Genomic DNA, 26,876 nt, shown 5'->3' with positions numbered 1-26,876 from the left:
TATATTTTGTCCAAATGATGTCTGTTTATCATCATTGCACTCGGAGAAAACCAGAATGTTTAATACCAAATATTTCTTTATTAGGGCAGGGCAGGCATATTTCTGGCTATTAAATTATTTCTAAACCAGTCTGCTAAAGTCTGTAGTGAAGTCTGTGTAGGGTTTTCCAGCTCCATTTCTTTTTACGAGACACCCTGCTCACTTGAGACCTCTGCCGGTTGTTGCAGCGTCACTGGAAAAATACAAATTTACAAATTAAAGTCGCGTGATCCCGCGCACGGACCGCGAGGGAAGCTGGCCAAGTCGAAGCACTGCCCACTGTATCAGTCAACTTGAATGCAAGAGTTTTAAACAAATATGTGCAGTATGCTAATTATGCTAAGCGGATGTAATAGTAATTTAGCTAGTTGTCTATGCGTCATTGCTTTCACGATTTGTATTTTTGAATTGTGTTGAGGGAGAGGGAGAGAGAGAGAGAGAGAGAGAGAGAGATTACTTCTATACTGTTTGGTAAAGTTGAACACACAGTCTACAATGAAAGCAAGGAGAGAGGTATGAAATTACTATTATTTATTTATTTTTGGACAACGTAGGCTACCGGTAGGCCTAAGTAAAGCGGGAGATGTGTGTTGCTTATGCGGTGGCGTAAGCTGCAAAGCACTGCATGAAACACTAGAAAGGGTGTGTCGCGGTTCTGCCTTTTCACACCGCTACACAGGTTCGTGGATATGAGTGTCGCGATCGTATCGAATCGCATATCGTTACAGCCCTAGTTTTTACCATTTCTTTGGTCTTTACCATTTCTTTGGTATTTACCATGTGTTCTGGTAACATTACATCAATAAATGGTATCTAGTGAAGAGTGCATGTTGATTTGGTAATTTGATTGACAACTTTATGCCAAACAATTTAAGTAGGCCTGACCATTTGATCATGTTTGTTTGGATCACAGGCATATGATGACCTGTATAAACTCATGTTCATTCATGGCCCGAGCGGTGTGAAATAACTCAAAAGTAGAACTGCATGAGTGTAAAAAGCGGAGACCTCCCAAATAGCAAGAAGCTCATCTGAGGGCAGATCTGGCATTCTGCCCATCCTCCATTTCTGACAATTTTGATCAAAACATATTTTGAAAACAATCAATGTTATTATCTTAATATTCTGGCAAGTTTAAAATATTATGATGGTCGACAGTGGGTCAGAAGTGGTAGTCCGATATCTGGAAGCTGGATTTCACTATCTGGGATTTTGCTCACAATTTGGTCCCCCTCTTGAAAATGTCTCCTGCGCCCCTGTTTGTACACATTGTAGCTATACACGTTACAAGATGTAAATAGGAAAATGCTGATTCTTTTGTCATTTTTGGGATCTATAGACTAGTTGGCTCCAACTCAATGAGCTATGCTAAGCTAGGCTAAGCTAAGCTAGGTTACTGCACACACAGAGAAAGTTATGCATCATCTTATGTAACAACAGCACAAAGAAAATAAGACACCTTAAGGCGAGACACTACAGGTGAATAGGGTATTTTTTTTAACAAGCAGATATCACTATGAAACTTCCCCAGTTGATTACTTACATTAATATGAGAAAAAAATGTATTACAAGTTTGCTGTAATTTAATGTTTACATATGCAAATTAGGCATTATCTAATTAAATATGCGCTAATTTGCGCATTAAGGCACGAATTTTAAGGCACGAAACCTGAGCATTGGATACAGCCAGGTTCAAAATTATGTTTTCATTGTGTTCAGAAATTAGATTGGGAAACATTTACAGAGGGATTTATGAATATCTACTTTTGTCACTAGCCCTAAAAAATCGATTTTTTCCATGTTTTTAGGCATAAAATGCCATGTAAGTCAGGCTAGGAATAATATATCAACAAACCCCTCTGTAGAAATCTTCGACATATAGTTAGGTATCCTGGGTGCCATTCCAAACTTAGTCCCGCCCCACTGGAAGTTCGGTCTGGCATTGCTCCATTGTAGTGGAAGTATGCTCGCCCTAAATCTGGCGGACCAATCAAATCAGGCTTTACAATGATGGACAGGTGAGCAACAGCGCCTGGTCCATCACGTCATCTGAGCACGCTTAGATTAGGCTTATGTTTGAAACAAAAACGCTGTGTCTAGAACGATATGGCTTTTAAGACCCCAGATGGAAAATTCATATTATTTAATGAGGTTGTATCACTGAAAATTATTATTCCTAAAAAATTTGGCCAAAGTTGAGATGTGGGAAAACTGGTGGTTTCACGTTCATCAAGGGAAAACAGCGCTGTTGCATTGCGACCCTCGTTCGTTTGAAATCTCTGATTGACCACCTGTTCGAGGGATTTGCGACAGCCTTTCCCAGCTGTTTAACATGTTTGTAGCATATGTTCAACAGAATTATTTTTAAAAACGGAGGGGATATAGGAGCAGAAGGATGGTTTGTGTGTTTTCTTCCTACACCTCACGGTAAGCTATTTTGTTGCCCTGATTGGTTAGGTCTATCCAATTGAGTGCAGAGGCATTCCCCCTGTATCGGTTGAAACACGGCCCATAATTACGTCCCAATGGAGCAGTATCAGACTCATATTCTGACTAGAATTTGAGTATGACAACGTCAGGCTAATAGTTAGGCATAAGTCTAGAAAGTTTGGTGTATGTACGTGCTTTTGAAGTGGAGTTTTTGAGCTCAGAGTGTGAGAGGAAACTCATTTTGAGAAAACAGCCTTGAAAGACAGCCAATGAGATTCCGTTCTCAGCCTAGACTCGCCTTTGAACTTTCGCGATTGGTTGCTGATACAAAGGAAGTGTTCATATATGGATCACATAGCGTGATACAGGAAAAACAGAGCTTTCCAACGGTAGTACACATGATATGTTTTGGACCACGGTCGCGGGAGTGCATGCAAGGTTAGAATGCTAACTTTTGCTGAATTTAGGAGAAATATACAGGCGCGAGTAGACACAATATAATGAAATAAACACCTAAATGTGTAAATCGGACTTTTTTGTTGTAGTAGTGTGATGGAATACATGCTACGGTCACATACTAGCTCAAAATCTTGAAAATTGACCAGTGCATGAAAAAAACGATGTTTTCACCTGCCGTGTCTCGCCTTAAGGAGACAACAACACAAGACAAGACATCAACCACGTAGGCAAAAACACACACAAAGAAGCAAACAAACAAAAAGAGGACATTCATACATCCCCTACAAATACAACATTAAACCAAAACATCAAGCGTCAATAGACACTCGGGCAACGGGCAGAAGACATATCAGTAAAGTTGTGAGACACTGAAGTGGCACCGAAATCCGTCTTGTTATTCAGTTATCCATTATCCTCATCCAAGTTCAACCTGTTGCTAGGCTAACCTGTACATACACTTTGCTTATCTATTTTGATGTAATCACAGAGTTTTGGCACTGAGCCAGACTGGGATGGGTGGGCCCTAATAAGAGTTTGTTATTGGTTGATCGTTGGGTCTTTTTTTATTTATTTGTTTGTTTTTTTATTTATTTAAAGGGACACCAGGCAAGCCTGATGCTTTTTCTCTACGAAGCTCCCCCTACCGTCTTTACGTGTCGATACGTATGCGAGCCCTCGCTCGGTCTGAAGCTCTTTTCCTTTTCTTTGCATCTTCCGTCAAGGATTTTCGCTGCTTCTTCGCCGGCTCTGCCATTATACACACGTTTGCAACAATTGCTAGCGTTTCGTAGCCTGCCTCTGTGCTGGGGATGCTGGATGTAAACTGATCCTGCTTCTCGCGATGTCTTTGTGAGACTGAAGGTCGGCTGGTCGGATACACTGAACATGCCAGCGGGATATTCTTCCTAGTAGGTGCAGACGAGAGTCTTCATTCGCTCTGTAGTAAGTCATTTAACCATATACTGACTTACGAAGATGATTAATTAACACAAAAACGTTGCCTGGTGTCCCTTTTAAAATTGAATTGATACAAATTAATTAAATTGCATTGAATTCCATTAGCCCACAGGGAAAATACCCAATATGCCAGATGGCCTGTCCAGCCCTGATTGTGGTCCATTTGGGACTTTTGGACTTATATTTTTACCCTTCTTTACATAGATTTGGAGCATCTTAGCTTACCATATCACAGCAAAGAAAGTTTCAAAACTTCTGTTTGGCTTACCAAAAAGACCTTCCCATCCTCCACTTATCTAGTAGAACTGATCCTTAACTTTGAGTTTATCCCTCCCCATCTCCTTGCCTTCATATTTGTCCTCACATTAGACATGCCTGAACATATTCCGTCAAATCTATGAATCTTATCTTTCCAGCTGTCCTCTCAACGCAACAATGGGCTCTTTCTTCTCTTGTACCCTCATCAAGTTCACTATAACAATGCACTTCTTTATAGGCTAGCCTATGTCCTCGACTGTAGGTTTGGTGAAATTCTTTTGTGTCAAAGGAACATTCCTCTCCCCCCTTCTGTCTGTCTTTGGCTGATGGCGGCTTGTGCTCTCTCACAGCCTCTCATAACATTTTTACCTGTGGTTTGTGTAACGGATAGAGTGAATCATGACTACGAAAAGTAGGTTTGTTTTGGATATGCCAGTTGGGAGGATTTTGTCAGTGGTTTTATTGATGTACTGGTTTACTGAGCTGTTGTAGGAAAGCCTTTGTCTTCCTGTACTTTGTAGAATTGCTTATATCTGACGACTAATCATGTAGTTTTTGCAGCACTGTTCTTGCATCAGTGATCAAGCTATACCAGTGATTTGAGGGTGTAGGGCCAGCTCACAGGGCTGTACAGTGCGACATATTATGCTACAAAAAAATCCATCTGTGCAATGGATGATTTACCATTGTAGCACTGGTGTGGTACAGTTTTACGTATGATACAATGCAAGACTGACAGGGAGCCTAGCTTCCACTGTGATCAGTGCACCTGGCTACACCAGATGTGATAACGGTGCATACATTGGGGAAAAAAAAATAGACCAGTCTTGTACTATTTCTGCGCGTCGCGAACAGAGCGCTTCAGGTACGGTGTACCCTTCCTGTAAAACGCTTGGGGCCGCAAACGCAGGCCACATTTGGCCTGTGGGCTGTAGTTTGGACACCCCTGCCATATAGGATATTGGACTTGACAGAATGCATTAAGATACTGTATAGTTCAGTATAATATAGTTTTCTATATTACTTCATATGGTTATGGTTTCATCCAAAATACAAGTAGTAAGATATTAATTATTTTTACTTAACGCTCTGTTACTCTAGGCCTACTTCTCCCTTTCATTCCAAACCATGACCAACGCCAGTATCCCTTCTCTGCAGAACGCATAAAAAATAATAACAAGCAACGTGCCATGAATTGGACGTTTTTACAATATTATAGCCGGGTTTTATTATTTACTTAGGCTGCACAAAGCACAGGGCTTTGTTTGGGGCAGGCTTGTAATCGAGACAGGCCTTTATTTCTGCGTTTTATTGTGAGGCATCCGTTTCATTTGGAGCGGCATACCGCCGGCAGGCTATCAAAAGCATACGATTTTCAGTTTGGTTTGGGATTTATTTTACTTTTGGACTGTTTGATTTATATTGCTAAATGTTGGGACTGATGGGCACTGAAATCTGGTTTGATGGTTCATTATTAAGTTTCATGTAGTTGAAAGAGGGTCGGGATTTCCACCCGCTGTGTTTATTGTGAGACAGGCAGTCGCTGATAAATGTGCGCTGCTGTAATGGAAACCTTATTGCATAGCCAAGTAGGCCTACGGTAGCCTAAATTGAGTTATTTATTAATTATGCATGATTTACTTACTTTGTTTATTAAATTCGGAATTCCTCGCGCAACAATTGTGTTTAAATGTAGTAGCCCAAGCGACTGGTAGCTTGAGAGCGACGTGTTGAGACCCATTAGGGCAATGACTTTTCATTGGCAACAGTAGGCTATTAAACCAACCAACAATATGAACTATTAAGAAGAGCTCTTTAATTTCATTTAGTTAAATCGAAACAATGTTTTTTAGTGCTCATGGACTGATAGTCATAGGCTACTTGTAGGCAATTATTATTTAGGCCATAATTTGAGGATTTACGGGTAGGCCTATATAATCGTGTGATGTGTCCAATCAGCGGCATCTGATCGCGCTATCTATCATCGTTCACCAAACATTCTGATTCAAAATTGTAAATTTTACACAAAAGTATAAAATAATCTAAACTTCATTCACTCTCTGTGTATAGATCAAGACTTGCAGAACAGGCTGCAGTGCAAAAGTCTGACAGCCTGTATGAAGGCATAAATGATCTGCACTTGTTAAAGAGTGCAATTATCAAAGGGCCTTTGAATTGTTCACACATTAATTCACTGTTCTTATTTGTAAATATTTGTATAGTGTTATGTATAGTTTGTATGGTGGAGTTCCCCCCTCCCCCCCCCCGCAAACCCCACCCTACCACCTTGACTAACCAATTTTCTGTGGGAAACCCTGCATACCTAGTGGGAGGTCTGACCCTGGTGAGTGGCACAGATTCTGGGTTGCAACCTTTTGGCATGTGGCAGTGTCATTTTCAGTCAGAACAAAAATATTGATAAAGAGAAAATAACATTAAATAAAGAGAAAAAAACATTAAATCAATATTTGCCTGGGATATAAATAATGTTGTTCTTAACTGTATATTCTATTTTAATATGCAATACGCCTTTGTTAACACTGGTTCAGATGCAATTGCCTAACTCCTATTCCCTTCCTTTTTCCCCCTAAGATTGTTGAGGCTGGCAAGGATGACTTACCTGCGTGGTTACACTGGGATGTCAAGAGCAGCACCCTTCATGGCCTTCCTCTAGAGGCAGACAAAGGTGTCCATTACATATCTCTTCTCATCTCTAATGGAAGCCAGGTTTCACCCCATCCTGATGTTTTCTCCATTGAAGTGCATCCAGAGGAGCATGCAGACAGTGACCCTATTCAACTGGCAATTCAAGCAGCAAGCAACAATGTGCAGTCCTTTGTCTGTGTTAATGAGGAGCCTGTAACAGTGCTTACAGTTATCCTTGATGCTGACCTTACAAAGATGACTTCAAGGCAGAGAGTGGAATTGCTTGCCAAGATGAAGAAATTTTCAGGAGTTGGGCTCCAGCACATGAAGATCTTGCCTGTGGTGAACAACCGCTTGTTTGACATGTCTGCTTTTATGGCAGGGCCTGGAAATGCCAAAAAGGTGGTAGAAAATGGTGCTCTTTTATCTTGGAAACTAGGCTGTGCTCTGGACCAAGGTTCTGTACCCAACATCAGCAGTGTCCAGGTACCAGCGAAGGAAGGAACCATGTCGGCACAATTAGGATACCCTGTTGTTGGATGGCACATTGCTAACAAAAAACCTCATGTTCCTAAGCGAGTACGTAGGCATATCAACAACACCCCTACTCCTGTACCTTCATTACTTCCTCCAACCACCTACTCTGAACCTCCAACCCGTATTATTCCCACTCCCACATCCCCTTCTATTGCCCCCACAACAGACACCTCCTCCTTCCCTGTGAGGGGACCTGTGCCCTTGCCTGTGAAGCCTACAATCCACACAAGAGATCCAATAGCCCATACACCAACAATTGGTCCAGTTCTGCCAACAACAATTATGGAGACAACCAGCACTATTGCAATCCAGCCCACCATGACCCGACCCATGCCTGTTGGGCCTTCTGTTACTCCACCAACACCAACGACGAGAAAACCAACCAAGAAACCCAGGAGACCCAAGACCACTCCTATGTCTAAAATGACCCCAACCAAACCACCCAGGCGCACTACTCCCTCTCCTGTCTTTCCTGGCATGGATAATCAGAAGCCGGAACTTCACAATCCTATTGACCAAGTAAATGCATGGGTAGGCACATATTTTGAAGTGAAAATACAAGGAGACACTTTCTTTGACAAAGAGGATGGCACTACTGATCAGTTGAAATTGACTCTGAGAAAGAACCACAATGAGGTGGTAGGAGAGGACTCATGGATCCAGTTCAACAGCACAAGCCAACTTCTGTATGGATTGCCAGACTGGCAGCATATTGGTAAACATGAGTACTTCATGCAGGCAACTGACAAGGGCAGTCTATATGCAATAGATGCCTTTGAGGTTCATGTAAATCGCTGGGCTACTAGTGACAAGCCACCTGTTCTGTTTGCTGCTCGTTTCGAAGGGGAACCACATAGTGTAACCAGCAACATCCAGAAGAAAATTCTTCTTGTCAAAAAGCTGGCCATCTCATTCGGAGATCGTAATAGCAGCACCGTAACTTTGAAGAACATCACCAAGGGCTCCATTGTGGTGGAGTGGACCAACAACAGCCTTCAGCAGAACCCTTGTCCTAAGGAACAAATTCAGGCTATGAGCAGCAAGATTTCTAATATCAAAGGCGTACCATCCAAACAATTTGCTATGATAATGGGTCCTGAATTTAAACCCTTAAACATCACCATCACGGGTACTGGAAGCTGCCGTAACTACATGTTTGTTCCTCCTGGTGAAATCCCTGTACCTATTCCCCCTACTGTCACACCACCATTAGGCGGGAGTCGCCAGAGCACTGATGATGTTTACCTGCACACTGTCATTCCAGCAGTAGTGGTGGCAGCCATCTTGTTAATTGCAGGCATTATAGCTATGATCTGCTATCGTAAGAAACGTAAGGGCAAACTTACTATTGAGGATCAGGCAACATTTATCAAGAAGGGAGTGCCAATCATATTTGCTGATGAACTGGATGACTCTAAGCCACCTCCATCATCTAGCATGCCCCTCATTCTGCAGGAAGAGAAGCCACCTCTTCCCCCACCAGAGTACCCCAACATGGCCAGTCCAGAGACCACTCCTCTTAATCAGGACCTACTTGGAGAGTATACTGCTTTGCGGGATGAGGATCCTAATGCCCCTCCCTACCAGCCGCCTCCTCCCTTCACGGCACCCATGGAAGGCAAGGGGTCCCGCCCAAAGAACATGACCCCCTACAGATCACCACCACCCTATGTCCCCCCCTAATATTTGACAATGGCATCACATAAAGCCAAGAGGGGACTTTCTGCAGTTCCATGCCAGTGTTTTCTGTTTGGAATTAAAAGGGGGAAACAGAGGCTCACTACAATGTGGGATTTTGGGCTGGGGTGGGCTGGGGTGGGCAGGGCATGGGCTGATTTGTCAAAAAATGGAGAGAAGGAATGGTCTAGGACGTAGCCTGCAAGAGTTGCCAACAACCACTTGCTCAAGTGAGTTCACTCGAGCTACTGCTGAACCGCAAGTTGGGACACATGCCCTTCTGTCCCAATGCTTTTTTCCCCCACTATGGGCTTGTAAAATCTCTTTTCCATGTTGGGTTTGTTTGTTTTTTTTAATCATTATTTTAGTTTGGTTTTCCTTTTGGGTGATTTGAAACTATTTGCCTAACAGCACTCTTTTTAACTTCTGAACATTTACTTTTAAATAATACAAGAATGAAATAGGTACTGAGTAAAGGGGCAAGGATTTCATAGAGAAACTACAAATCAAGAAGAATGGTAATCATGGAGAATTCTGACAGCCCGACAGGCAACGTCTGGTTGGGTTTCATTTCATATGGTTTGCCTTGACACTAATTGTATTGTTTCATACATATTCTTGTAATGAGCATAACAAGAGGTAGCCAAAAAGTCTAAAACTAGAGATTTTCTTTTCTGTTTAATCCAATGTATATTTGAAAGATGTCTTGATAGACTAAAATAGTGTTTATTTTTTATTATTATTATTTTTATTTCAAGGGTTGGGAGCACATGACTGAAATAACCTAGTTATATATACACATATATGCATTCATACATACATGCATGCATGCATAACGCGTGTGCGTGTGTCTGTGTGTGTGTGTGTGTGTGTGTGTGTGTGCCTAGCAGTAGTATTAGTAGTAGTAATAGTAGTAGTAGCAGCAGCAGTAGTGGTAGGTTTTTTGTTTGTTTTGTTTTTATTTCATTTTGACACCCAATTCAGAAATAAAAGATGGTACTGTATGCTGAAATAATGGACTGTATCTGTTTCATGTTCCTATTATTAAAGGCCTCTTGTAGTCATCTCCTAGGATTTAGTAGCTTTTTATACCTATGATAGATGTTATAGATGGAACATGCTTGAAATTCATTCAAAACGACAACTAATAATAATAATGATGATGATGATAATAATAGTAATAATAACAATAATAATACATTCAGGTGAAATGTGGTCAAGAAACAAGAAATTGATTATATTTGGGACAAAGGATAATTGATTATGCAGTGATGCTCCCTTTGACACTTTAATGGACAAACGTATTCAGTGATATGAAAATTCTAGTTGGAAATCCTCAATTGCATGAATACAGCTGGCTAAAAGTCCAGGATAAAGTGAAACGTTCATCAGTCATCTCAAATCTTTTAAAGGAATATGTGAATTCTCAGTCTATTTTTTTACAGAGTTTTTGATACAAGAAATATAATGTAGGTGTAATTGCAATTTCTAAATGTAATTTTAAATGGTCAAATTCACATAGGTAATGGATCAGTTTCAATGTTGTTGTTGTTATTATTATTATTATTATTATTATTATTATTATCATTATTATTATTGCTGGAGGTGGTGATGGTCATTTTTATTTTGCCATATTAACAGTTACCCCAGAACATCAGCATTCTCCAGAGAAATGAGCCCTTGCAATAATGGGAGGTATACTGATATGATGGCTATAACCATTCTGTAACGAGATCATGGTGCTGAGCTGTTTTTTTTTTTTTTTTTTATCTTCTTAAATTACCCTCCCTGTGCCCACATACTACAGATGCTATACTTTGTGGACCAATGCACAGTATAAGCCAATAGATTCACTGTACTTTAAATTTTATCAATAAATGAGTAAAATGCTCCTCCATAAATATAATTGGATCATTTTCAGACCTCAGAAAGTTCTGATTCTGTGTCTGGGATATCATATGTGCAGTTAATTTATATTTCACATCAGGTTTTGTGTGAGTCAGTTTTAATTTGAATAAGGCGCTGAAAAGAGAAAACAACAAAATAAAGTATTCATGACATTTTGATACAATTGTAGTGTTTGACATACTCCTCAGCTCTCTTTCCCTGATGTTGAGTGTCTTTAAAGTTGAGAATGGAGACAGTACTTCAATTTAATTGTGATAAGTCTGCTAGATTAATGCAGTGAATATTTTTGTGGCCTTTTATTATATGTTTAGAATTTTCATCTATTTGTATCATTGACCATGAAGTTCATATCACAAAGCAATGAATTTAGATGTTATCAACACTCCACAATCATAGTCTCAAGCAAGTCACATGTTGGGTGGAAAACCAAAGATGCAAAGTGTTAATCACGTAGAATATGGCTCAGTTTTTTGGATGTAAGTTAGACAAACAGTATATGATATGTCTTTAAAGTACTAATTCAAGTGATTATCATAACATCATATAAATATATATATATATATATATATATATATATATATATATATATATATATATATATATATATATATATATATTTTTTTGCATTTTTTTTTTTTTTTGTTTTTTTAAAAGTGGGAAATAGCACAACACACAAAATGTGTTAAGGCACTTCACTCTACTTCATGTGTGACTACTGTGGCGCATATTGTATAACAAAGGCAGTTTTTCTTTACTAAAGCAATTCTTTGAGATTTAAAGTTAACCAGAACCTTGGAACAGATACAGATCGATATCCCTGTCAGTTTTCATCTCAAATCTCTTAATGTTGTACCTTTTGTTGCCTTTTTGAAATATATAGTTTGTCATTGGTGTGTTAAATCCCATGGGCCTTACGCATGACATTAGTGCCCAAGCTTCAACCAAGATATATATATTTTTTGTGTGTGAGTGTGCGTGTGTTTCTGGTCGAACAAATGAATCATTACAACTGGAAAATTAAGGCTGACAATAACTTTCTGCTAAGTTTTAATGACTGGAATCACTTTTTCTGTTGTTTTCACACATATATATTCCTTGTGCTGCAACTGTTATCAAGCGGCAGCAGACAGCCATTTCAGTGGGCAAGACCTATCCTGCGCTAAACCACATTAGCAGCCAGCTGAAATGTGAGGGCTTCACAATGCAGAGACTGTTAGAAACGGTTAGAGGAGAAAGGAAAGAAGTAACTGGACATATGATTGAATGAAAGGGAGCCTCATGAATCTTTTGAAGCCTGACCTATTCTGTTTCCACGTTGAATAAAATCAGTGATGAAGAGAATGCATAGAAGAATCTATTATTTTGTCTGTGTTTTACATTATTTGATTTCTGCCACTAGACACTGTATGTTCAAATCTTGTATTAAAAAAGTGTTTTCACCAAGATGTTAGAGTTGTATTTGCGGTCTTTTCAGTACATCATTGTCATCTCTACATTGTATTAATACTTCCTTTTACACTTCGGTTGTTACACAATATTTCTCCACCTTTAGCAAATTTCTGTACGAGATATTGGACTATTTCCCATCATAAATATGCATAATTGAACTGAATCTCAGCATAGGATTGATGATGGATGACTGATGATGTGGTCTATGATTACTAATATGATTTTACTAAAGGTTTGGTCATATTAACTGTAAACTTGATCTACTAATGGTGCACATGTAGTATTGCTTCTCTGAAATGTGCTTTTAGTATGTTTGCCTTAATGACAATGCAATTATGCCATTTATACCTGAAATAGGTTTATTTAGCACACACATTGCCATTTACCAAGTCCAAAAGTCATTTCAGGTTATTGTAAATGTATCTGTGTTTAATTTGTTAATTTTTTTGAAAGGGAGGTGCTAAGCGTTACACATAGTTGGCTACTGTTATTGTTGTGAGAAGGAAGCTGAACACAGAATGTCTTTTTTTCCACTGTTATTTCACAACAAAAGACACAATTCAGACATATTGCCTCCAGCAAAGCCATTTTGGAGCTGTTAAATGAACTAACGTCTGATTTGGAGCCAGTTACAAGAGTCACGCAATACTGGTCATACCTTCACTTTTCTTCTGTTAATAAAACACTAAGTTATTTAATTTAATGTTACTGTTATCATGGTATTGTTGATGGTTGTATGGAGAGGTACACAGAGAAAGGGAGACTTTGAGGTGGCGCAGGGGTCCAAATACAGGTGCAAGCCATCTTGATTGGCCACCTATGATGTCACTATGCTCATGCTGGTTGCCAGGCTAGTCATGTTTGGTTGCTAATAGTTGCTACGATACATCTTCTGTGGTAGTGTTACTGCCAAATCTAGCTGTGGTAGCGTCACTGAGTTAAAGTCAAGTCACATTTATTTATATAGCACACTTAAACGCAATGCAAAAGACCCAAGGTGCTCTCAGAAATGAAATAAAATGAAACCGGTAATAAAACAAAATACAAATGACAAAAAATAAATAAAAATACAAAAAATAATAGAAATGATATTGCTAAAACTGAATAAGATTGTAGATAAAAGAAGATATGGTTCACTGATTCTTGAGATAAGGGACAAAAGTACTTTTGAAAAGTGACAAACAAAAAATCAATACTACATTAATTTGAATTGGATATCATCATAAACATAGATCTCATATATCATGCCTGAAAAGGAACAGGTTTTTTATTAACCACTTTTTATAAAAATTGACATTTACTGACGTAACTTGTCACTGACAAAATTGACATTTACTGACGTCATTTGTCAACTCCGTCAGACACATGAAAATATGTTTTTTTGTCTGTTTGATCAATTCAACAACACTCTAAAGTCTTTAAGTGTGTAGAAATGGTGTGCCTTAGCAATAAATTGCATTATACACTTTTAATATAATTTTACATTGCTTTGAAATAAGCCATTTTAAATTACCTTAATTTAGTTTACTATTTTTTTATTTTTAATATTTAGTGGTTTTGTGCACACAAGACACTGATGCATGTAGATAAGTTGGTGTTTTAATGTATGAACACACTCAATTGAACAAAATAAATATATTTATAATATATTTTATAAAAACGAAAAACCTCCATCTTACAGTGTTGACACACAACTGACGGTGTTGACAAACTAATCGAGAATCAAATTGATTAAAGATATTTGACTAGTTTTGACATGGCAGTATCAAGGGAAAGAGTATCAAACTTCAAAGAGTTTCTACAGGACCTCAGGCAAGTAAGTTCTATGATTTGCTCCAATTTCTCAAGTACATATAGTGTTTTATCTGTCATTACTGCCTTCGGCGTAGAGCCAAGTATTAGATATTTATATATAATAGTTTGTCTAACCTGCGGGACTTGGACATTGGACAAGAGATGTTGAACAGGGAACAAGCTGTCCCTCCCTGCTGAAAAAACCAGCTAGAAACCAGCTTATGCTGGTAGCTGGTTTTAGCTGGTTTTAGCTAGTCTTTGCTGGTTTTCTTCCAGCTCTTGCTGGTCTTTGCTGGTGTAGCTGGTTGGGCCGCTGGTGGACATGCTGGCGTAACCATCTGAGGAAGCTGGTCATGCTGGTGTGACCAGCCTGTCATGTGGGATACAGCTGGTGTAAGATGGTCATGCTGGTGACCAGCATGCCAAGCTTGATATTGGTGGTGTAAGATGGTCATGCTGGTTTGACCTGCCCATCTGATCATGCTGGTGTGACCAGCATGTCGTGTGGAATACAGCTGGTGTAAGATGGTCATGCTGGTTTGACCTGCCCATCTGGGCATTGCTGGTGGGGCCAGCTTGCCAAGCTGGCCAGGTCTTTGTTTGCTTATGGAGAGAGGTTGAAATTATATTATCTGCCCCCAAAATTATTTTACGCATGCCTTTTTTCCAGGCCAGTTGGCCAGTGCAGTCCACATGTCCATATGGTTTCATACATGACAAAACAATACCAAATAGATACAACAGATCCTGACATTCACACAATGTCCACCCCAGTCCAGTCCACATGTCCATATGGTTTCTTTTTTCCAGTTACAATGAGTCTCTCTCTCATTCCGTTCAAGTTATTGGTCTTTTCTATATATTTTGTACTCATTGCCCCCCCATCCCCCTTTCCAACTTTATCATTGGGCTTCTTATCAGCTTTTTAACAGCTTTTTTCAGTCAATGGACAGTCTTTGAGGGGCAGCCGTGGCCTACTGGTTAGTGCTTCGGACTTGTAACCGGAGGGTTGCCGGTTCGAACCCCGACCAATAGGCACAGCTGAAGTGCCCTTGAGCAGTGCCGAGCGCCACTGTTGTTGCAGGCAGGTCACTGCGCCGGGATTAGTGTGTGCTTCACCTCATTGTGTGCTGAGTGTGTTTCATTAATTCACAAATTGGGATAAATGCAGAGACCAAATTTCCCTCACGGGATCAAAAGAGTATATATACTTAGTCAGGCTCACTATGCATTTTTGTGGGAATTTGTTGGGGATTTGCTAAACTATATATATTATATACTATATATATATTTTTGTAAAGGTTATTGTATAAGGAGTCAGATAATCAATGTTTGCATTTGCCCAGATGTCTATGTGGTGGCCATATTGGATTTTTTCAAAATTTTAATTTGTAATATCTCGGCTTCTGAATAAGCTGGAATGTTGATTGTAACTGATAAACCCACATTTTCAGTGTCAGGGAATCCAATGGTGCTATTTACAAAGCTACAAGACTTTACCACATTAACCCATAGATGCATAAGTGGGTCAAAAATGACCCGGTGTGGTTGTTTTCTTGTAATATCATTGTAATGAAAAGTTGTTCGCATTTAAAATCCCATGTCCCTAAAAAAACATGTTTTTTATCATCCGATTGAAATACACCCACAATATGGGTTAAAAAACTTCACACCAAACATACTAGAAGGTCCACAAAGTTAATTTGGTATGGGTGATTCTGGCATGTTTCCATACTACTGATGGCGAAATAAAATAAAATAAAATAAAAAGATTTTCCAGTCATTTGTCAAGATTGCATGTGCACAATAGCTGTCTGCCAAGCTTTAACACTTCAACTTTCAGAGCTATGTATCATGCATAAAATAACCTTCAAATATGCATGCATTGTCAAGGTGACAAGTTTTTCATAACAGTTGTCGACTAGTCATAATGGACCAGTACAGTGCTGATGATCACTGATAGTGCTAGCTGTTGGCAGCGAATATTTCATTTCTTTAGATGGTTATCGACAGCATACGTGTTCTTGTTATACTTAAGTACAGCTGCACACAACTTACATGCCACTGTGGAACAGATCGAATTTTTCCATACATAGGAATGGTATCACCAGACTCACTCACTTCGTGACAAGAGTCTGGGTACTCTCAATGGACCTTTCTGGTCTGTCAATTATGTATAGACTAAAAAACAATCAGATTGTCAGAAGTTTCACCTTTTGTCCCACAAACAAGTAGTGGCTCTGGTGGTGTGTACATAGATATCAGTTGCAGGTGGACAGTAATTATAGCTAACAACCTACAGCAGAATAAGTTAAGAAAAGGATTAATGGAAACTGAAGTGGCCGTTTTCTTAGGTAATGTTATAACCCCAAAATAGCTACTACAGAAGATGAAGTATTGTGGGCAAAGTGGAGCAGTGTTAATGACACTGCCTGAGAATCAATCAGCCTGCTGGAAGCCCATGTTGCTTTGAATAAAAGCATCTGCAAAATACCATTCAACTTAACTTATATGTGTCCTCACCATAGTATATGATATATAATTGTGGTATGATGCAATGATGAATACATTGCAAGACATACCGGAATATTTTGAGTAAAGACAAAACATAGAAAGTATATTGAAGCACATGCACACACAGACACACCCTAAATCAATGTTTTTTTTTTTTTAAATTAAGAGACCACTGCACATTTTTCTGATGTCATCCTACAGTTGCTGAGGGACATTGGAATGAGTTGACGGCCGTATTCAAAAGTGCAGTGGTCTCTTCTTTGTTTCCAGAGCTTCCCCTATTCCAAAGAGCAGCAACCGCCACTGGTGTGTGAATAAATACATATTCAAAAATGGTCAATTATTAAATTAATATTATTAAGGTGCTATATTGTTCTTTAAGGGCAAAAGTTATCCCAAAACCCACATTAGACCAAACATTATAGAGTTCTGAGACATGGCAACTGGCTTGGCTAAATTCAACCAGTTCACTTTGGGGGTAGTTTAATAGGCTATTTGGTAGCCTACTAGAGTTATTTCTATGTGACTATTCTCTACGTACTATTCTGTACGTTCATCTGGCTTGCTGTTTTATTTTGAATCTCCCCTGGTAGGGAAGACTATCAAATGGCTTTTAAAATTCAAGTAAACATTGCCAGGCTACTTTGTGTGTGGCTCACTCTCAGCACCCTTTCTAGTAGGTTTGCAATGTGCATGTCTTTGTAATCATTCCCACAATAAATATTAAGTATTTTGATGAGTGATATAAAAAATCTTAATTTTTTGAAGAACAGCTGGAATATGAAATGATAACTTTTCATGACAAAGATATTGCAAGAAAACAACCACACAGGGTCATTTTTTACCAACTCATGCATCGAAGGGTTAATATGGTGAAGTGTAACAGTATAGGGGTAGAAGTAAAAATCAACATTCCAGTTTACTCAGAAATCAAGACATTACAATTTAAAATTTTACGGCGGCCATTTTTTAAACATCAATATGGCTGCCATATAGACAAACATTGATTTTCTGACTCCCTATACAAAAACCTTTCCAAAAATGTATAGTTTAGCAAATCCCCCAAAAATTCCCACAAAAGTTAAAATCTGAATATAATGAACCTGACTAGTGATAGTAATCTACTGATAATGGAATTCATGCCAAAATATTTGTCATTCCAACATGGACAAACACACACACACACACACAAACCACATACTCAAACTTGTAATGCTGATTGTCTTTATTACAAATTGTTGTGCTTTGCTCCAACAGTAATATTCAGCAAGAACTATAGTGATGCATTTTTTCCAGATCAAGACAACTCTTACAATATAACGTCTTAACAGAGTGGACATATCTCAATAGAGATTAACAGATGAAGAAAAGTGATTGAAACATTTAGCTGAATCTGTACTCACAGATGTATGCATCCAAAAGCAATACAAACAGAAATGTCAAATTACATATATATAATTTTTAAAAACATTACAAAGTAATTTATTCAATTGTGTATTTTAGGTAATATCAATGAAATTGCAGCTGCCTTGTTTTGATTGAGTACAGATAAATCATCTAAAAATACCCAATTACAGTTCTACTGAAATTACTACTACTTTTTATAAAATGTAAAAAAATATTTTAATGAAAATTGGTTAAAAAGGAGGATATAGTATTTTAGACTCTCCGTGTCAGGGACAGAAGACGACCCAAGAGCGCAAGTTCAAATTCAGAGTCTTTTTATTGAAGGGTTCAGGGGGGAAGAGGAGTGAGAGAAACGTGAGGTCTTGGAGGTTCCGGTTCCAGGGGTGCTAGGAGTGCCAGGGGTGTCAGGGGTTCCAGGGGTTCCAGGGGTTCTCGGGTTTTCCAAGTCTCCGGGGGGGTTCCAGTCCAAGGAGTGTGTGTGTCCCCCAGTGATCGAGCGGCGTCTCGGGCTGAGGGTGGTGACGCGTCGGGGCTCGCTCGTCTGGTGGTCGGAGACCTGGGGAATCACACACACAACAGCAAGGTGAACAGCAGGCAGTAGTACAGACCAGGGCTAGGCACTAAACGTGGTGAGAGACAGAAGGCAGATTCGAATTACCGGGGGGGCTGAAGATCGGAGAGTAATCGAGAAGGTCCGGAAGGCGGGTCGGGATAACCGGGGCAGTAGAACAGGGAGGCAGTCAAGAAAGGATCCGAATCACAGGTAGGAGTCAGAGGGCGGGCGGGCGGGCAGGCGGGCGGGCGGGCGGGCGGGCGGGCAGGCGGGCGGGCGGGCGGGCGGGCGGGCAGGCAGGCAGGTTACTGGTCCAGGTTTGAAGACGATCTGACAGGGCTTGGCTGAAAAACAGGGCTTTATATACTGGGAGAGGTTAGTGGAGAAATGCAGTGCAGCTGGCAGAGTAATTAGAGCAGAGTGGGGCAAGGTGAGGATGGTGAGTGGGAAATGCAGCGCAGCTGGCCAGGTAACAAGAGCAGAGCAGGGCGGAGCCAGGTGGAGCTCGTTAGGCAGAGTAGAGAGAGAGTGAGCAGAGTGGCAGAGAATTGAATCAATTAAGGTTGTTACCAGGGAGAGAGAATGCTCATGACACTCTGTGTATACCGGTATGTGTATGTATGTGTGTATATAGGCAGACATTTTACCCTTCAACAGCCTCCCGGACAATTGCACTACCCTGTCAGCCCCATAGTGTTCTAGTTATATTTATAAATACACATACTGTAATTACACTTATACATAGTCATATTCTACTGCTTTTACACTGTTCATACTGCACATACACTTTTTTTACTACTGTTTTAATGTTACTGTTACTATACTGCACATATCTGTACATACTGTATATCTGTCCATACTCAAATACACTGCATACATTTATACATTTTTGTTTACTACTCTTGTAATGTTACTGCTACTACTCTGCACATATCTGTATATCTGTTCATACTGCATATTCCGTATCTATTCTGCTCTTATAATGTTACTGCTACTACACTGCATATATCTGTGCATATTGTTCATACATTGTTGTACTTCTGGTTAGACACAAACTGCATTTCGTTGTCCCTGTACTTGTACTCTGCACAAGAACAATAAAGTTGAATCTTATCTAATCTAATCTGATACAACCAACAAACTATTTATAAATGTACACTATATACATGCCAATCAGGACAAAGCCCCGCAAGACGCAAAGACCAAGCCTGAAAGGCAGAAGGGCTGCCCAGGCTGGTCTGCCAGGCGCAAGATCCAACCATGAAGCACAAGCCAGGCCCCGCCAGACGCAAAGGCAGATACTATGTAGCCAGGCAGTCCAGGTCAGTCCGTAATTCGCATGGCCAACTAAGAGGGGCTCTGAATTTGGCTAAACTGATGCAAACATTTCCCTCATAATCGTGAGTCCATATGACGTTCCTTTAAGAATCACCACTTTACACCTGTTTTCTCTCATACCCTCCTTTGATGCAACCAACAAACTATTTACAAATGTACACTATATACTTGCCAATCAGGACAAAGCCCCGCAAGACGCAAAGACCAAGCTTGAAAGGCAGAAGGGCTGCCCAGGCTGGTCTGCCAGGCGCTAGCAAGACTAGGCAGTCCAGGTCAGCCCACAATTTGCATGGCCAACTAAGAGGGGCATGAGACAACTGGTAACATGGTAACCTCAACTTTGGGTCACAGAATTCGCTTTCAGTCTCTTTCATGAGTGTTTGGAAAGGAACACATGTATTGGTTGTCACTCACTGAAAAGCACATGCGTTTACCTTTGAGGTGTTCCACTGGCACAAGTGTGGAAGGCTCAAAATGATCAACCAGTTTGATATGTGGAACAAAGCCATATGGATGCAACAATGGGAAAGCATGGACCACATAAAATGGCTTAAAAATCAGCACCACATCATCATTGGGTAGATATATAATCTTTTCAATTTCTCCACACCTACCACTGGTTAGTTCGACGTAACATTCCTTCCGTCTTCGAGACAGTGTATATTCCTTACTTGTGAATATCAAGCCATGTCTTAGCATCCTTTTATGAACAACAACTTCATTCAGAGGACACAACCCGTAGCCAGCTAACAAAATCTGCTCTTCTGGACTAAGTATGTGGACCATGCCATTATCAAGAAGTACACAGTCATCACATCTGACAGCTTTCTTAACGGTTGGAAAATTGTTCATTTTTGCACAGAACTCAGACACTTGATCTTTTATTGAGTACTTCAAAGCAAAGCTTGGAATTGAGCTGTATGCCAGGTACTTATTGGCTATCTGCTGGGCAACTGCTTTTGTTCCTGAGACTAATTTCAGCAGAGAGCCATTTGCACTCTCAAAAGGAAAGGCTGAATGAGCCCACAACGGACCCCACAATCTCACAGACTTTCCGAGATGACTGAGCAAATGAACATTGAATGTCATTTCTGACTCACCATACAACATTTGAAACCTGTATGTAAATTCCAGGAGTAAAGTTTCGGCTTTGCCGATGTCATCTGAAGAAATCTCATCTTGCAAAAGAAGAAAGAGAGCAGACACTAACAGACACAAGTTTCCCAAGTACTGTTTTGGCAAAAACCCACTCAAACATGGAACACAATAAAACAAGAGCCAATTCCGCCATTCTGTCGCTTTCCAGTGAATTCGGTCAGACAATTTCCTAGGAAGTCTAGTGATCAAATGCGGTGGTTTGATTGACACAATTCTGGCATCAATCACCCTCAACTTGGCAGGACTACCGACATAGTACGGTTCTCGGCAGGACGTACTGTCAACTAAAAGTTTTGTAATTTGCCTTGAAACTCCCAGTAATGTGGCATGCATATAGTCAGGTACAAAGCCCCAAACAACATCAAAGTAAGGCAAATTTATCAGTGGTGTTGGACCTTTAACACCTCTGACAGTTCTGCCAGTTCTGCCAGCCAACTCCATGTCCTGTAGCATCATCTCATTTGTGCAGTCTTCGTAAGAATCAGCAGAGACCGGGTACTTGATGACTCTCCCCACTATTTCTCCCGGGTGCAAACAAAAGCTGCAGCCATAGTAGCCATTGAACTGGGTCGTATTCAGCATCTGTGGCCTTGCTTTGGAATCGACACTACAACAAAGGCCAACTAATTTGCTTTTGACAAGCTCACCTTGATTTCTCCAAGTTACACCAACATTTGCCAGTTTCTTTGCTTGTTCTACGAAAGGCTTGAGAAAAATTTCCATCAACGGCTCACGGGGTCCACACCACAGGCCTGCTAAAATCAAGTGTTTTGACCTCATTGCAGGCGGAAGTTCATTGATCATAATATGAATTGGCCACATAGAAAATTTGGCAGACTTAAACAAAGGTGATCCATCTGAATTAAATGTATAGGACAAGTTATTTGGGTTAGAGAGGATTTCACCCGGCCCTGCAAGTGCCTTGTATTTCACACCATCATATATGTCGCTGATTGCATTATGATTACTCTTTGTTCTAATGAAACGATAATTCAAATGACTGGACACATCACTGTTTTCAAGAAAGGCCTGGATCTGCGAGTCTAAAGGTAAGCTGAGGAAGAAGCTACCACCGTTCAGTCTATCTGTTTCAAAGGCAGTCCCACAAGTTACACAATGTTTTCTGTTAGTGATTTCATGACTTGTGCCAATGAGATGTTTACATTGTTGACAATATATCTGGAAAGAGATGTCTTTGGATTGTTCATTGAAAACTTTGTTGAAGAGATACTTAGACCTAGGCAGGACCTCATGACCAAATAATTGGTTGATCAGTGAGAGGAGATCAGTGAGCTGGACACCTGTGATGTTATGCTTTGCAATGTAACTCATTAGCATGAGGAGAGCTTCAGCTTTCGAGACATTACTACGGGCAGTCAACAAGGCATCCAAGCCCCCGTTTGTCACCTGTTCAGTTTCATCATGGGGAGGGGCTGCTGGAGAGCCGAGAGGAGAGTCAAAAAGAGAGCTGAGAGAAGAGCCGTCAAAGCTGAAAGTAGAGCCGAGAGATCCGTCATCAGCGAGTACACGAGGAGAGTCCCTGCCTCGGGGGACCTGAAAAAGAGAATGGAGAGAGTGGGCACATACAGCTGCTTGCACACCACCAGTGTAACTCAAAAAAAGGAATATATTACACATTACTCGCTTCTGGAAAAAATGTAACCCCTTACATTACTTCTTTACTCTCTAACGTGTTACATTACTTTTTACATTACTGCGTTGAATTGTTTCTATGTATGCCGTTATTGATATTGCCCCCTTCTATTTATTATTTAATTAATGACGTTGTATGAAACATTAGGTAGCATAATCTAGTATATTACACTACTCCAATCCAGGTTGCGCTGTAGGCCTACCAGGCATTTCTTACAGATAGCTGATTGCTTTGTCTTACTGAAAGCTGCCTTCAAGTACAAATACGGTACCTCAGTGCTGCTTTTAAAAATTGTGCAAATTCGAATTGCTTTATGGAGGCGCTGCTGCCCTGCTTGCGCACCCTCCCTCACAATGTTGATTGGTGACACGCACACAACTTGCAAAAAATTTAACTGCTTTGAGTGAAGTGCGCTCGCAACTTGTGCATCTTCTGTCATTAATACTAGATGCTCTTGTTCACATTGAAAACAGTGGCAATCCTAGTTTGTATAACACCCTGAAATCTTTTTGCAGGCAATTTGTGGTGTGAATGACTTCAGACCAGTCATTAGTTAGTTGTGCACTGTTTCCCACTCTCCCGCTCAGTATTAAGCTTACACATACTCCAATGGGTTTGATTTTTTGCGAATGTTCTTGTCGCCCTCCCAGAAGATGCACACACACACACACACTAATACCGGCAATGCAGTTTAACTTAATTAAGAACGCACTCACTACCGTGACATTTTGAACGGCAGATTTTTTTTTATACAGGTGAATATTTAGAGTTTTATTTTTAGCTCTTATGAACGACCTGATTGTAAATAGGAAAGCAAAAAAGTATCATCTAAAGCCAAGAAGACCGTCTCAGAGGCAGTGCCAAGAGGCGGCCTGATTCCACACACCCTGCTCATGATAGGGTAAAGCACACCACGGCAACATTTCAACGGCTTGAGGAGGATTCCTATTTCCTAGTAGGCTACGGTATCTCAAATAGGAGAATAAAGTCATCTTTGCTCACACACTCTTAGTAACTGTAGTGTGATTATTGAATTTAGAAAAGTAAAGCATTACACTACTAGTTACAGACAAATGTAATGTGATTACAGTAACGCGTTACACCCAACTCTGTACACCACCCACCTGAGCGGTAACACAGGCTGGATGTGCACTTACATAGTGGACTGGAGAGCTGAGTGTAGAGCCAAGAGGAGATCCATCGTCGGCTTCCATTTCCCTGTTTGTCACCTGTTCAGTTTCATCATGGAGAGGGGCTGCTGGAGAGCCGAGAGGAGAGTCGAAAAGAGAGCTGAGAGAAGAGCCGTCAAAGCTGAAAGTAGAGCCGAGAGATCCGTCATCAGTGAGTACACGAGGAGAGTCCCTGCCTCGAGGAACCTGAAAAAGAATGGAGAGAGTGGGCACATACAGCTGCTTGCACACCACCCACCTGAGAGGTAACACAGGCTGGATGTACACTTACTGAGTGGACTGGAGAGCCAATGGGATGTCCGTCAGTGGTGAGTGCAGCAGGAGAGTCCCTGCCAGGAGGAACCTTATAGAGAACAGAGACAGTGCACAGTCAATACAATGCAAACATTTTACATCTTAATACAGAAAATTAAATCATGTTTAATTTAATCAATGTTAAATCAAGAAAATATATGATTTTTGTGCCTCATAAACTCTTATTTTGCCACAAGAAATGTTGCACTGGTTTTAAGCTGCTTTGAAGCATGCACTGCTAAACATGTTATAAACTTAAACAGGCTCAAGTCTGCAAACTAAACATTACATCTCGCCGACTCCTGACTCTTAAGGGTACGTTGGATTCATCATCCGGCTCTAGGTAATATTTATAGCGCTTCCGAGACATCTTTCAAATAGGAAAAATAGGCAAAAGGATTTCAATACAGGCCTAGGTGTTGATTACAACTTCGCGCCATTCTAACAGCCTAAATGGTTAGAATTTGTGGACGCGCGAGGTAAGTGCTTGCATGCGAGACAACCTTTACATACAGTAGGCAGCCCATCTCTGGAAACCACCAGAAAACTACCGCCGATCGCAAGACAACATGTTTAAACGGCCTAAGAAGAGGTTGAGGGTGCCCAAACTAACGGAGGAAGAAGACGAAACACACACAACAAACGCACCATTCAAGGTAATTGTTCACGTTAATCATTCTAGATAAATGTAGATAAAACATATTCTTAGGCCTACCTGTTACGTTGCCATCCAAGTTAGCCTACTGTCGTCGACAAGCGAGGTGCTTCTCTTCAGACAGACCGAGGTGAAGTTTGATTTCAGCCAGGCAGCGAGTGACACCAGAGTGAAAATGACACATTGGCTTGTAACCAAAGTAGGCCAAGGCTACTGGTTCAAAAGTGACCAATGTAGGCCTACAACTGTTCCAGATGGTAAAAAAAAAAAAAAGTAGGCTCCTCAGTCTAATCCGACGGTCGCGTGGCTTTGACTTTGTTCATAAAGGCCATTTGAACATACAAAGTGGACGTAGGGCTCAGGCTAAATATTTGTTAAATGTTATCAACTAGGTCAAGGGGGGAACTGGGACGAATGAAACTTTTTAATTAAACGTCATTTAGGCTACAAAGACATCGTAAAACACTGAAAGCTAATATTTTGTCACTGTAAACCCTAACAAGTTTAGTGTAGCCTATACTCAAAACTTTTGTGGCTACAATTTAAAAGTTTACTTCCAGTTTACTACTTTTTTTGTTATTAATTTAATAGCCTACATTTTAAGTTGTCCTGTCTAATATGTTATATTATATTCCTACTTTTCTCTTTTTTAACCTCTACATGGTAAACCCTAATAAATTCAGTGTAGGCTAGGCTATTTTTGTGATAGCCTAACCTATTTAAAAAATGTAAGTAGGCCTAGGCTACTTGTAATAATATTCCTAAGTAGCCCAGACTTTCATTTAAAAGTATATATTAAATGTATATTATATTTATACAGCAAATTTATACAGTCCAAGAACCTTCACCTTATAAAGTGAAGATCAACTCCATCACAGGAGAAAGTACACAGACACATAGGCTAATACAAGCAAGCATTAAGTGCCAAACTTTGTGACACCTCCAAGTGGGCAGGTCAGTGTTAATTGAGAAATAAGTCAATTTCACATTAAACTCAGAAGAGAATATCTTGTGTCTAAAATGTCCTATATATGTCAATAATGGTCTTCTCTTTAAAGGAACCGTTGGCCTATGTAAGAAATGTATTTCAATTAATCATAAAATGGCCATGATATGTCACAGACATTAATAAATCATGCACATTTCAAATACTTATATCAATGACAACAGTAGTCCGGCCAGGATATTGTCATTTAAAAAGTGAAGTTGCAGCCCCAACTGATGTTCATGTTGTCATGTTGTGTTTTGGCCTAATGCGCCACCCTCCACCGATCTACTAATCACAGTCAGTAGTGTTTCGGCATCCGGGTTTCCAGCTCTGCCAGTCAGGGGGGATGGGGAGGGGATACACCGCTCTACAGTATTTTGAAAGTGATTGCCGTACCAGTTTTGGCCACAATATTACATACGGTTCCTTTAATGGTAATCCTGATAATAACCTGAAAATCTCTTAGACATTCATTTTTCTCATCAGTTCTTCTATGTCATACACATCTCAAAAAGCCAGAAAGTAGAATTTACCCATTTACCCAACAAGAAAGTAGAATTTACCCATAATCCCTAACTGCGGTAGTTAGGACCTTAGCTGACCATTTTAAGTACAGCCCACATATAGGCTGTTTCTCAAAGTTAAGGACAGATCCTTCAAGGCTGCTTTTTCAAGTATATTACGTCATTGAATCTCGCCAAGCACTGTTCCAATGTCAAAGGTGCTTTAAAATACAGTACTGAGTCCTCGTTCTGAGAATTTCTGAGGATGTATGCAGATCCTCTACGTGCTTGGAACACCCACAATCCTGTGTGCACATTTATAGAAGATTCCAAATCTGTACTAAAGGGAGCGTACCTATGTTCAGGGCCCTTTGTCACATACAGCAAACATCACCTCACCATCAGCTAGCTGCCTGAGCCCTGATTAAACTAAAAATACACAATCTCTGTGGACAGCCCAGGCTCCAA

The 26,876-nt window shown here is 40.2% G+C and overlaps 2 protein-coding genes across 5 annotated transcripts in view; one reads left to right on the top strand and one right to left on the bottom strand.

The window, feature by feature from the left end:
* Positions 1-11,069, top strand: part of dag1 (dystroglycan 1) — a 39,701-nt gene extending 28,632 nt beyond the window's left edge. For all 3 annotated transcript variants that reach the window (XM_048254666.1, XM_048254667.1, XM_048254665.1), the window contains one exon: positions 6,736-11,069. In XM_048254666.1, coding sequence (XP_048110623.1) covers positions 6,736-9,009 — 2,274 coding nt within the window. In that variant the 3' untranslated portion in view covers positions 9,010-11,069. The remainder of the gene's footprint in view (positions 1-6,735) is intronic.
* Positions 11,070-18,372: 7,303 nt separating this feature from the next.
* On the bottom strand, positions 18,373-25,064 carry LOC125302185. 2 transcript variants are annotated; one of them, XM_048255249.1, is made up of 5 exons: positions 24,978-25,064; positions 24,240-24,311; positions 23,936-24,154; positions 22,532-22,678; positions 18,373-18,631 (listed from the first exon to the last, which is right to left on the bottom strand). In XM_048255249.1, the coding sequence occupies exons 3-5, from the start codon at positions 23,990-23,992 to the stop codon at positions 18,380-18,382; spliced, it is 456 nt and encodes a 151-aa protein (XP_048111206.1). In that variant the 5' UTR covers positions 23,993-24,154; positions 24,240-24,311; positions 24,978-25,064; the 3' UTR covers positions 18,373-18,379. The 2 variants fall into 2 exon arrangements, with proteins under 2 accessions (XP_048111206.1, XP_048111205.1); XM_048255248.1 differs by lacking the exon at positions 18,373-18,631 and having other exon boundaries at positions 19,742-22,678.
* Between the last annotated feature and the right edge of the window lie 1,812 nt (positions 25,065-26,876).

This window comes from Alosa alosa, chromosome 10, assembly GCF_017589495.1.
Source record: "Alosa alosa isolate M-15738 ecotype Scorff River chromosome 10, AALO_Geno_1.1, whole genome shotgun sequence".
Lineage (NCBI taxonomy): Eukaryota > Metazoa > Chordata > Actinopteri > Clupeiformes > Clupeidae > Alosa > Alosa alosa.
Note: the sequence above shows the minus strand (reverse complement) of the source record. Positions and strands in the feature narration are given on the sequence as shown.

Excerpts from the sequence above, each read along its gene's own strand:
- LOC125302185 (XM_048255248.1), bottom strand. The coding sequence starts at position 23,992 with ATGGAAGCCGACGATGGATCTCCTCTTGGCTCTACACTCAGCTCTCCA. Across the intron at positions 22,679-23,935 it reads TCAGCTCTCCAGTCCACTAT|GTCCCCCGAGGCAGGGACTC; the intron begins GTAAGTGCACAT and ends TCTCTTTTTCAG.